Consider the following 13,145-nt stretch of genomic DNA (forward strand, 5'->3'; position numbering starts at 1 on the left):
TTGAGGATTGGAGGGGAAGAGGAAAGCTGGGAAAAGTGTGTGCAGACATGGTGGGTGAGTGTGAGGCGGTAGGTATCGAGTGTGAATAATGCTTGGGACTGTAAGGAGGGAAGAAAATCTTTGTATAAACTATACTACATATTACAACTTGCAAATAGCATTGTGTAGTTAGTCTTATAACACAGCTGGGAGCAGCTGTTGATGAGTTCTGGTGTGATGTGGCTTGTGAATTTCTGATGCAATATATAATAATTCCTTTTAATAATAAGTAAGAATAGTATGACAGCAAATTGTACATTAAAATACATTAATGGACATGTGCAGTGGGAAGGTGAGGGATGGGGGAAGATTGGCAAAGTCAGTTTCTGAGCAAAACTTTGTGAATGCATCAGATGATCACTGACAATAATTTTTTTTTTTATTTTTCAGTTTTTTGATTCAATTATATGTTCCAAAGAAAATATTTGTTTAATACAGGTATTTTATTCTGTTTTGTGCAGCTGAAGGGTGATGTATGTAAATATAGCCACATGCAAAGGGCTAGGGTGTTTGATGACATTTCTTAGGCAGGAAAATTAATAGTTTAAATTGAGTTATGATAGTGTGGTGCTTTAAAGTGTACCATTATTGTTTTACTATTCAGGAATGACAGCCATAAAATTTAGCAGAGAAATCTATTTTCTACTCTAACATCACTCAATTTTTATGACTAGAAATATTATAAAGAATTAACTGCTGCAGAGGTGTTTTAGAAATTTTTTAATTCGGTAGAAAAAAATTTCATTCATGTTTTGCTTTTAATTCCAGATCAGCATCACGATGGCGGAAGAGGAGCGAAAGTGACCAGCGCAAGGAGCCAGGCAGTGACTCAGATGACAGTGAGGGTATGCATAGCCAGCTTGGCCCCCCCAAGAAACTTCCTAGTGACAAATTATCCAAAGAAAAGGCTAAGTTTTTCAAAAGAAGTTTTGGGGAAAAGGGCAAATTTAGAGCAGCTAAGAGTGAAATACGGGTGGAATCTCATGGTAATGCGGGTATCAGTGTATCTAGGGCAACAAGGGACAGTGCCTCTGGGCACAGAAAGCGTGCAGAGCCAGGTAGTGAGCTCAGCTCCAGTGGGCCTGATTCTACTACAGATACTAGTAGTAGTGATGAATCTGGTGCTGATGTGCCTGAAGTTAACTCAAGAACTGCTGGACATGATGGTGAAGAATGCCCATCTTTACCTTGTAGTCAGGGAAGTAATAGTACTAGTACAGGAAGCAAAGTTCCTGTCAGAAAATCTGAATCATTAAGTGAGGGTGAGGTAGACTCGGGGAGTGGCACCCCCCATGAGGAGCGAAGTTCCTCATCCACTAACTCCTCGAGTGCCATGTTGGCATCAGGACACCTCAGGGGTTTGTTTGATGGTCTTAGTCACTTGTATACACCATATGACTCTCGGAAGAGACCGCTACAGGAAAGACCAAAATATAAAGGACCAAAGAAAATACTCAAGTTATCAAGAGATGGGGAAACTTCTCTGTGTGATACTGGTGTCGAGGGTGGGACAAGAGTGAATAACGGTAGTGAGGGTTCACGACGTAGCGGTGAGTGTAGTGGTGCGGGAAGTAAAGGGGGTGAAAATGGGGGGGCATGGTCAACATGGGCGGCTCATAGGTGGTCCAGCACCAGCATTGGGGCTAGCTCAGCTGGCCCCAGTGCTGTCCCATCAGCATTGGCAGGGGCCACCCCTCTGGCAGCCAACGTGAGTGGTGGCGGCAGCCAGGCTCAGGCAACGGATGGACGCAAGTGGCGCAAGATGAGGCCCGAGGGCTACAGCAGCCACACTGGGGGTCAGGGTAAGGCACTCTGTGGACCGTGATGCTGTGCTGCCACCTTCCCGCATCACACTCTCACCCTCATAATGCTTTTGCTTCTCAGCTGCTGCTGCTACTGCTGCTAGTGTAGCATCTTGTGCAGACTCATATGCTTGTGCATGGCTAGCTTTTTCTCCTGACAATTTTCTAACTCCAGTTCCTCACCCTTTCTTATGCTTTTTATAATTGTTTTCAGTTTTTCACCTACTCTACTTGCTTATGTTTGCTGTATGTATAATGTTGCAACTGTATTGCTAAAGAGATTGTTGCCTCATGGTTGAATACTGCCACCTCCTCCCTCTCCCCCCACCTTGTATTTTATCAACTGGAAAAAGACAAGAAGATAACAGTTTAGATATGTCTAACTCTCATATGTAAAATTAGATAATAAATTTTTAACTTAAAATTAGATAATAAATTTTTTTACTTACTAGTAAAAATACCTTGTGCGTCTCGAGGTTTATGTAATTTTTCATACCATAAAGTTTGACTTGATCAATTCATAAATTTTTCAAATGGAAAGGAAACGGCGTTGTACCAGGAATTTCGAACACTACCTCTAGATTTCAACTAAAAGGCTCAACCTCGGCCATTGCTTGATTGCTTTTATGCATGAGTAAGACCCAGATGTGCACGAGAGATAAATGTTAACAAGTAGCATGTGACATCAGAAACCGCATGATAGAAATATATACTGAGGTATGAGGGAGTAGTATATCACGTGTTCTTTTTCTTCATGTCAATCTGTATTTTATATAAGTTTTATTTTGTTTTAAAGCTTTTGATTTTCCTCTCCTCTGGTTGTAGTGTTTTGTTATTGGCAGTTATCTTCAACGGTTACCACGAGAGTTGCCCCGGCTTAGCTTTCCGATTGGCAAATTTATAGGGGAGATGTGGCGGGAAATAGCACTCAAAAGACAACATCAGACGGGGGATGGCAAACTGGAAGCTCTTGTCCCCGCTCTTAACTGGAAAGGAACTTCTCGATTTGGAAATCCGGACCATCTGACACCACCAGAATAAAATATAACAAGGTCTCTTAACCCTCAAAATTTGGGATCAAGGTTTGCGATCCACCTGTACATAACCGGGTAGCTTCTCATCCCCCTGAACTTTGTCCACCATAGTGGGGCTAGAGGTGGTGTGCTTCCCTTAGTTACTGGGACGAGGCTGCTGTGGGGTCTGTGACTCACATAATTATGGTTGTTACATGTTTAAGGTCTTATATACTGATTTATTTGTGTTCTAGACATTACTAATGCCTAAACACCTTATTTTCTAATCTATAAATTGCCTAGTAATAATAGTTGGTATACTAAAGTAAATTAATTTATGCTTCTTAAAGATATTTTAATCAATAACAATGAAATTCACCATCTGCTTAATCAATAGTACTCGATGATAAATACTGTAATTTATATTGCTAGTTTACAGAGATGTTATGATAAGCATTAATATATTTATTTTATGTTAAATTTGTGATGATATGGTAAGAGAATTAACTTGGTAGATGCAGAGGTGAATGCTGAAGTGTTGCTCTCCCCGCCAACAGTGGAGAACAAGGTTATTGTGGAGAAGATTCAACGCAATTCTTTACCACCTGGTGTCACCGAGAGAGATTTAGATATGTTTAAAAAAGCTCAGGAAAGAGCTGCGCAGGTTAGTATAATGAACATTTTACTTTCTGAATTTGGTAACTCATTAAGGAGTTACCAAATTACTTGACCAGTTACTTTTGACAAATATCCAAGCACTTGAAAAATGTCTTAGAATAGAGTGTACATAGTTGTTAGGAAATAACTAGCTTCATGCTGTATTATTAATAAGTTGAAAAATTTTAGTGTTTGTATTTATCATCGTTTGTGCTTCATCTCGGCGGCAATATGAAGTTTTCTGGTGGTCCTTCCATTATTTCTTGTCAATTCCCTGGTTTATATCGGTCTCTGCTCGGGGGGTCTTGTCCTTTCTCTCGTGGTTGTTTCAGGACCACCATCTTATGCCAAATATTGTCGTCTCGTATCGTACGGCACTGGGGGAGCCTCTGCAGCTTGCATTCGGCATTGATGTTACTTCGGCACTGTTTTGCAAGCTGTCTCGGGCATTGTTTCACCTCCGGCCTACTCATGCGTCGCCTGAGCCATCCTGGTCCTTGGATTGGGTGCTCTAATTTCTCTTTTCTCCTCGGTTTGTGGTGCCCCCTTCGGTTCAGGATTGTTTCTCCAAGGCTCTTTTTCTTGTTGGCATTTGCCTCTGGGGGTCGGGTTGGGGAGCAACCGGCACAGGGGTTTCTGCTCTTTCGGTCCTGGTGGTAAGTTTGTTCGTTCGTTTGCAGCCGTCTCCTTTTCTGGCAAAGAATGAGACTGCTGCTTTCCGGAGGGCATCATGTGTTGTGTCCGGTCGTGGCTCTCCATCATTACCTGCGTGCCACGGCCTTCGTGGCTGGGGACACGCTTTGGGTAGATCCGGTTTCCCACCTTCCCTGTTCTTCTCATTTTTGTCATTGGGTAAGTAGTCCAGGGAGCCGAAGGGGCACATCCCAGAAAACCAGCGTTGAATGTAATGAAACACCATTTTCTGGGTGAGACCCAGAGGCTCCCCAGCATACCTCCCTCCCTCCCGGTCAGTGTTTTTTTGCGGTTTTGACATGCAGCCTCAGAACTGCAGGGTGGATAGGAGGCGCAGGGGTCTAGGGCTTCCCCTCCCAGGTAAGGGGGGGGGTTGCGCAGACAGTGGGTCGGCAACATAGTGACGTCATGCTCATTTGCTCGCTTTCATTTAGGGAGTTCTGTCCAGTAGTTCGGCTTTCAGTAGCAATACAGTATATTAACCAGAAGAGGGGTTTGTTTTGGGGCGCTTACCTTTCTAGGTGCCTGACCCGATCGATGGCAGACATAGAATACTTCCAACCACACAGGGGGGGTTTCAATAGGCCATTGCTCCCCATGTTACTCTGAGGGGAGCCAGGTTCTGGCTCATGGTCCTGGTAGATCTAAGAACAACATTCGGTTTGATCGATACCAGCGTCTAATACATTCATACCAGCCCGGATAGCTCCAGGGAGCCTCTAGGTCTGGTGAAACCAGGCCATATATATATATATATATATATATATATATATATATATATATATATATATATATATATATATATATATATATATATATATATATATATATATATATATATATATATATATATATATATATATATATATATATATATATATATATATATATATATATATATATATATATATATATATATATATATATATATATATATATATATATATATATATATATATATATATATATATATATATATATATATATATATATATATATATATATATATATATATATATATATATATATATATATATATATATATATATATATATATATATATATATATATATATATATATATATATATATATATATATATATATATATATATATATATATATATATATATATATATATATATACACACATACATACATACATACATACATACATACATATACACACACATACATACACACACACACACACACACACATATATTCAGAGTATATATATTCATATATATATTCAATGGTAGCAGCAATCATATATTTATATTCAGAGTAACCCAAAGAAGAAAGATGCACATACACCGTGCATCATGTACGGTGAAACCAGGCCAGCCTGGGACGGTGGGGTCCGTTCTTTTGTTGGGCTAACAGCACGGTGCAGGAGTTCGCGACTTTGTGGATGTCGCTCCGGAGGATTTATGTCGCTCGCGGATCGACGATGTGGCTCTTATCAGACTGCTCCCCAGTGGTTCATTGCCTGTACTGCGGGAGCTCGATGCGGTCACCGGGAGGCCTAAAACTTCATTCACAAATTGTAAATTGTAAGAGTGCTCTCTCTACATGATTAGTCTCAGATTGAAAGTACTTCCCACTCTTACTGGCAGAGTTGAGAGAGTTATCGGCATCAGTATAGATTATTTGTTTCATATTTTTTTTCAGATTCATGTACTTGAGCAGTGATTTTAGCAGCAAGTCTAAGATGATTAGCCATTATTTTATAAGTTTCTTGATAGGGAAAACAGGTCACAGGAGGCCTCCTGAGTGGCAGGAGGTCTGCTGTTTTCTGACTTTCCTAATGTTATACAGCTAGTATAATCCTGATGAAATTTAGCAATTTTAATGTGTTGTTACCTAAATCTATTGAGATTCACTTGTCCCATTTTGTCTGTTCTAGTACAGTAATTCTGCAGAAGCAACATCATTGTTCTACAACTCACACAAGTCCTATCATAAGATTAAAAGTTGATGGATAGAATGGACGCAATTATTTGTTCCTTAATAAACATTCAATGATTTTGTTTGGGTACAGGAAATGGAGAAGAACCGGACAACAGTACAAGAACGAGACCCCTTTAACATGTCCCGGTGTCCAGCGAGTATAGATTTTGGCCAGTATGATATCCAGACTTGGTACTCGGCACCATACCCCCAAGAATATGCACGGTGAGATTATACCTAGAGAAATTTTTATTTATACTTTTTTTGTCATATATGTTCAAGCTTGTTATAATTTTGTCTTGCATTCTGATCATAAATATTTAGACTCTTAATTAAGTCATATACTGTTGTGAATGTTTTAAAAACATGTTATTTTAATCCTTAAAATGTAGCTATGGATATTCAAGCATGTCAGCCCATGAGCAAAATGTATATAAAAATTACAAAAAAAATTTTCTTACGGAATGATTAGATTGGATGCAACACGTTAGAAAAATAAAAATTACATATAAAGTGGTTAGGCAAAGTCTAGAAAGTTGGTGGGCTGACGCACCCAGCCGGTGGATCTGTCAGTGCCAGACCTTGCGACTTGCTGACACACCGGCATGTGCCAGTACTAGCCTTGGATGTTTTTGCAGTTGTTTCTTCATATTTTAGTTTATTCACTTTAATGTTTGTTGTTAGTTTAGTCATCTATTATGCACCCTGTAACCCATCCAGTGGGCGGTGGTGGATAGGGTTTGAGGCACATAATGGGTTCATGAATTCAGCAAATAACAATTTTGTGAAGCTAATTACAAATGTCGAATAACTATATTGATGTACATGTAATTTTCAAAAGTATAAATTGAGTACATAGATAACTATAAGGATAATGTACAGTATTTAGTTGTATATTCATATGTATCAATGAATATACTGTATATGAATGTATGGCACGTTCGTCGTCTGCCTTGATGAAGCTGTTTGCGCTGATCCTGCAGGATGCGGTGTCACTGTTTTATGCATCCCAGCTCGCGTGTTGGCAGGCGGTGCTGGCTTCCTCCTTGGAATCTTCTTGGGCCCTGGCTCTTAGAATATCTTCACCTTTTTTGTCCCTTGCTTTTCTGCATGCTCGGTGTCCAAACCCAGAGGTTTTCCCGCGGCTCCGCCTCTTTCAGCAGATCTACCTGGTCCGTCACGTGGCTGGTTCAATCTTCTCCTTGAGTTTTCGCGTTTAGTCCTTTTGATTCAGGTCTATCACCATCTGTATGGTGATGAGATGGTGTCCCACCTGTGGGCTTCGTCTCTGCGACAGTGTTGTTGTTGTTGTTGTTGTTTGGAGCTGCGCAGACAGCGGCACGGAGACTGTGACGTCATGCTCGTTTTTGTTTTGGGAGTTCTGTCCACTAGTTCGGCTCTCAGTGGCAATTTCTTAACCAGAATAGAGGTTTGTTTTGGGATGCTTACCTCTCTGGGTGCCTGACCCGGTCGATGGCAAACATAGAATGCTTCCAACCACATGGGGATTTCTATAAGCCATTGCTCCTCGTGCCTCTCTGAGGGGGGCCAGGTTCTGGTTTGTGGTCCCCAGTAGGCCTAAGAACTCCATTCACACTGAGTGATGCCAAAGTCTAATATTAGCATATCAGCCTGGATAGCTCCAGGGAGCCTCTGGGTCTCACCCAGAAAATGACATTTCATTACATTCAACGCTGGTTTTTTATGCACGACAATTGCCACATTAGCATAGTAACATTTGCGACAATAACCGCATTTACATAGTAAGCAATCATAAAATGATGGCAAGAATTTTGTCAAGGGATTAGGTAAAAACTATATACATTCTAACATCATAGGGAGCCGGTCGGCCGAGCGGACAGCACGCGGGACTTGTGATCCTGTGGTCCTAGGTTCGATCCCAGGCGCCGGCGAGAAACAATGGGCAGAGTTTCTTTCACCCTATACCCCTGTTACCTAGCAGTAAAATAGGTACCTGGGTGTTAGTCAGCTGTCACGGGCTGCTTCCTTGGGGGTGTAGGCCTGGTCGAGGACCGGGCCGCAGGGACACTAAAAAAGCCCCGAAATTATCTCAAGATAACCACTTGGCATTAAACCCAGACAATAATAATTTAATCATCTATGATAACCACATTACCTGGTGAATCAATGTATGATGATAACTGCATTACCCAGTGAATCAGTGTATGATAACTGCATTACCCAGTGAATCAGTGTATAATAATAACCATGTTACCCCAGTGAATCAATGTATGAGTATAACCACACTTTAAGGGCTTATCAACTCAAAATGCAATACATTGGTTCAGAAATTTTTGTTGTTGTTCAAAAATTCTATTTAATGTCTGCGAATGCTATTTAAACACTTCTCTTTAACAAGTTCCCAGTAAACTTTCAAAAATATATTACAAGTACCATCTACATGTTGAAATACAGTAATATATTTTTATGTTATTTATTCTTGCTAAATTCTCACAATTAAATGTTTTCCTCCTCTTCCAGGTTAACAAAATTGTTCCTGTGTGAGTTTTGTCTCAAATATATGAAGAGCATCTCCATGTTGGGTCGACACTTGGAGAAATGTGTCTGGCGAACCCCACCTGGCACTGAGATTTATCGCAAAGATGGTCTCTCTGTCTTTGAGGTAAGTTGGCCTTCTTTTTTTTTTCAAAGTGAATATTATATGTAGTCTTTTGATTGTATCTATCTCAATAAATAAAATAACACTAGTTTTGATACAAGGGATTCTCATCTATCTGACCTCTTCTTTGTGATATAATGGATTCTCACGAATCAGGCCTCTTTGACTGGTGCGAGACTGAGAACCAAACGTCCTATTGGCTTCTAGTAGTAAATGGTCATGTGTGTAGTTCACTGTTGTGTTCTTCCATACAGTGATCTCTGACCTGACATTTTTCCTTCTATATAATTACAATTCTGTGTTGACCAGACCACACACTAGAAGGTGAACGGACGACGACGTTTTGGTCCGTCCTGGATCATTCTCAAGTCGATTGTGAGAATAGTCACAATCGACTAGAGAATGGTCACAATCAACTTGAGAATGGTCCAGGACGGACCGAAATGTCGTCGTCCCTTCACCTTCTAGTGTGTGGTCTGGTCAACATACTTTAGCCACGATATTGTAACTCATCGCCTGCTTACAATTTTGTGATTTGAACATCAATACACTAAAAACAATAATTTCATTATGATTCAGTCTCTTTCTCCTGGTTAGATTTAAAGTTGCTTCCTCCCTTCAGTGGGGTTGCCTTTCCTTTGGGTATGTGCATTGTCTGGATCTAACCAATGCCTGGCAGCTATCTTCTGAAACAGAGACTCCATTGTGGGCTTGTGTTTTTAACTTTCAGTATTCAAGGTCTCCATTCTTTGTTTATGCATAGGCTTCCCATGATGCTCCCTTTTCTTGTTAGAGAATTTAACTCGGGTGCTTCAATCAGATTGGGAGGCAAGACGTCAAGTTTGGAAGGCTCTGCTTGAGCCCCACTTTTGAGGGCTTCTCTCCTGTTCTGAAGGGTGTGAATGAGTATCAAATGGTACTCTATTTGAACAGTATAAGCATTGTGATGAGGTCCTTATGCTGGAAGGCTCTTGTAATCCATCGTATCATTTTTCTAGTGCTGTATTTGCTTGGTTATGCTCCCTAAAAGTTAGGTAGTCAGACATCATTATTCCCAGAGCCTTTAAATGTTGCATTCCTACTATGGAGAGATTTGATTGTCGCTGCCCTTTAGTGTTGGTGCTAGCATTTTCTTCATGTATAGGTCCTTCTCTTTCTAATTCATGGCCGTATACTTGCTCTTATGTACCATTCTGTTAGCCTCTTCCCACTCCCAAACTTCATTAATTTACACTTGTTGAGAGATCTATTTGAGTACATTACATACATAAGAAACAGCAATGGTCCTAGAGTGGAGCCCTGTGTGACTCTGCTTAACATTTTGCTCCACCATAACATTTTTCCCTTTAACTGTGTTCCCTGTCTGTTATGGGGAGGACAGTGTCAGAGAATTTCTGACACATAAGGAAGTACAATTCACAGAGTTCCCATTTTCCTGCCTTATCTTGTCAACTCTGTTGTAGAACTTTACCAGATTCATCAGGCAAATTTATTGCCCTCAAAATTTGTGCTGTCTATCAGTTATGATGTTTGTACATTTCAATGTTTTGCAACCCTATTTCCAATTATTTTCCCAGTACTTTGCAGATGGTCATCAGTGACACTGGTCCATAATTTACTGCCTCCTTTCCGTATCTTCTTAAATATGGGCACTACATTTGCACTTTTCCACATGACTGGGATATTGCCAATCACAGTGTTGTAAACTCTTGTTAATGAGTTACATAGTACTGCAGCTGCTTCTTACAGTAGCAGTGGTCACAGCTGATCTTGCCCTACAGCCTTGCTGATGGACACTTTAATCCGTTGATTAATTACCTCTGCATTGTATTTAGTAGAGTGTACTAGCATATCACTCGGTGTCAGCTCTGCTCATCTGCTGTTGTCCGTGCCAGGACTACTTTGGTTGGGTCTTGAACACTTCCTGGAACTTTTTGTTTAAATTCTCTCACATTTCCTTGTACACCTGTCTGTATATTTACATACATTGTAAATTAAACAGGTACCATATTGTACTTGTCCAATTAGGTATGTAAATGAGACAAAATATATTTAACATAAGAATGATTTTACTGTAATTCTGAGAGTGAACAGTGGTAACACATCAAATCATCCATGTGCAGTAAATGTATAGTTTTCTTGCAGGTTTCAGATGTTTACATAATTGTTTTGTCATTTACAGGTGGATGGTAATGTTAGTAAGATATATTGTCAGAACTTGTGCCTATTAGCTAAACTGTTCCTGGACCACAAAACTTTATACTATGATGTGGAGCCCTTTCTTTTCTACGTCCTGACCCGCAATGATGAGAAGGGCTGTCATTTGGTGGGTTACTTTAGCAAGGAAAAACTATCTGCACTCAAATACAATGTTTCGTGTATCATGACCATGCCACAGTACCAGAGGCAAGGCTATGGACGTTTCCTCATTGATTTCAGTAAGTATTATTGTATGACCAAGTTAATGATATCTTTGAATATATAGTAATGCAAATTTCTTATCTGTAGTACCTTTCAGTTTCTATATTAAAAATTCAGCCGTATTGATATACTGTATTTGAAGCTGTATATTGTAGAAAGACCAGGATTCTCTGTGATAGCATAATATCAAAGATATTACTTGAATAACGAAATTTGTTTTAATATTTTAGGTTACTTATTATCCAAACGAGAAGGGCAACCTGGGACACCAGAGAAGCCCCTCTCCGATTTGGGTCGTGTATCATACACTGCATATTGGAAGTCTGTTATATTGGAGTACCTTTATCACGTGAAGGACCACAGTTCCTTTAGTATTCAGGATGTGGTGAAGGAGAAAGCCATGTATCCCGCTGATGTCGCCTACACGCTTAATATCTTGGGATTCTTTAAGAGAGACATCAGTGACCAGTAAGTGGTTATGGAGTTAAATTAGCAATGCATATATTTTTCATACACATGGTTTGATGGTATCTTTTATGTAGTCTGTTATAGTCATAGATGATTTGAATAAAAATACTGTACAGTTGAGTAATGAAAATCTGAAAAATTAAATTAAAAAGTGATTAAAAAGTGATATACCTATGGTATATAGTTTTTGCACAAAATTGAAGTAATTATTATACAAGTTGTTTTTTTTTTTTTTGAGCTTATGTCATTGTTTTTTCTGGAGGGGCCAAATAGTGGCTCCCTGACAGTAGCACTGAGATAGCTTACTTTATAAAGTTTCCTTGGTGTGTGTGATGTAACAATCCCCAGCTTTCTGCTCCTCTGTGAGGGGGTGCCAGTTTCTTCTGGCTCTAGTCTCTGGTAGGCTATTCAAGACCATCCCCTAGGGTTGATGTGACTCGTGTAATTGCCTAAGTGTTGATGTAGGACGAGAGCTATGCTCGTGGTGTCTTGTCTTCCCAGTACAGTACTCTTTGCCGTTTGTGGCACTATCTCAGCGCTTGCTTCAGGGAGCCACCGAGGCCCAACCAGAAAAGATATTTCATTACAGTCGACACTTTTTTTTATTTTGTAAATATATGCTTTCATTATTCTACCTTGCATTCCCTGCTTTATAGCTGCTTACAGAAAAATTCTTCTCACTGCAGACAAAAATATTCTTTTCCCTCTGGGATGACTTACCCCAACCCCATGGGAGTGGAAAGTGGGCTAATGAAAATGAACAATCATTCTATCTCCCATGTATCTATCTGCCTTCATAAATACAAAAATTCTTTTTAATTCATGTTGTCTGGGGGAAGGGGGTGCCCTGACAGCTTCCTGAAGCTATCCAAACTGATATGTGCTATATTAGTTTGGGGTCATCAGTCACTGGAGTCCTAATGCCTACCGGGGACTACGAGCCAGAACCTGGTTCCCTCAGAGAGGTGCAAAGCCTATGAGCACTTTAGATTTAAAGTATGTCATAATTGCCATCGACCAAGGAAGGGCCCAGAAAGGTAGGCGAATCAAAACAGACCACTGTCTGGTTAACCTGTGCAAACTACATCCCAAAGGATCAAAATAACTCGCCTAGAAAGAAACCAAACAAGTAACCCTTCGTGCAATTAGCATTCTCGCTCGTTAGCGCAATATCCCAGGCTTGGGCTGTCCTCCTATACAAACTTCCCCTCCCATAGACCTATGGAAGTCGTTGCCATGCTGTTTTACCTGCTGGAAAGGGTTGGGCTTCGGAGGCGGTTCTGGTATCTTTGGGGCAGCCCCTTTCGGCGTTCTCGCGACCGCTGGGTTCTCTCCCCAGTGTCTTTTCGTTGGTTGCCGAGTCACCGGCATCCTCTTTGGGTTTTTGAGGTTCGGATGCATTGTTCAGACACAGCTTTCTTGCGCTCGGTGTGTTCATGGATGCCCCATTTCTTGACAGG

At 40.3% G+C, this 13,145-nt stretch overlaps 1 protein-coding gene across 7 annotated transcripts in view; it reads left to right on the forward strand.

Moving 5' to 3' along the window:
* LOC123758727 (uncharacterized) overlaps window positions 1-13,145 on the forward strand; it is a 152,617-nt gene that overhangs the window by 105,359 nt on the left and 34,113 nt on the right. For 2 of the 7 annotated variants that reach the window (XM_045743316.2, XM_069334511.1), the window contains exons 6-11: window positions 808-1,841; window positions 3,370-3,518; window positions 6,247-6,380; window positions 8,658-8,799; window positions 10,979-11,234; window positions 11,448-11,685. In XM_045743316.2, coding sequence (XP_045599272.1) covers window positions 808-1,841; window positions 3,370-3,518; window positions 6,247-6,380; window positions 8,658-8,799; window positions 10,979-11,234; window positions 11,448-11,685 — 1,953 coding nt within the window. The remainder of the gene's footprint in view (window positions 1-807; window positions 1,842-3,369; window positions 3,519-6,246; window positions 6,381-8,657; window positions 8,800-10,978; window positions 11,235-11,447; window positions 11,686-13,145) is intronic. The other 5 variants (XM_045743317.2, XM_045743319.2, XM_045743321.2 and 2 more) reach the window with 5 other exon arrangements.

Source organism: Procambarus clarkii, chromosome 31, assembly GCF_040958095.1.
Source record: "Procambarus clarkii isolate CNS0578487 chromosome 31, FALCON_Pclarkii_2.0, whole genome shotgun sequence".
In the NCBI taxonomy this organism is placed as follows: domain Eukaryota; kingdom Metazoa; phylum Arthropoda; class Malacostraca; order Decapoda; family Cambaridae; genus Procambarus; species Procambarus clarkii.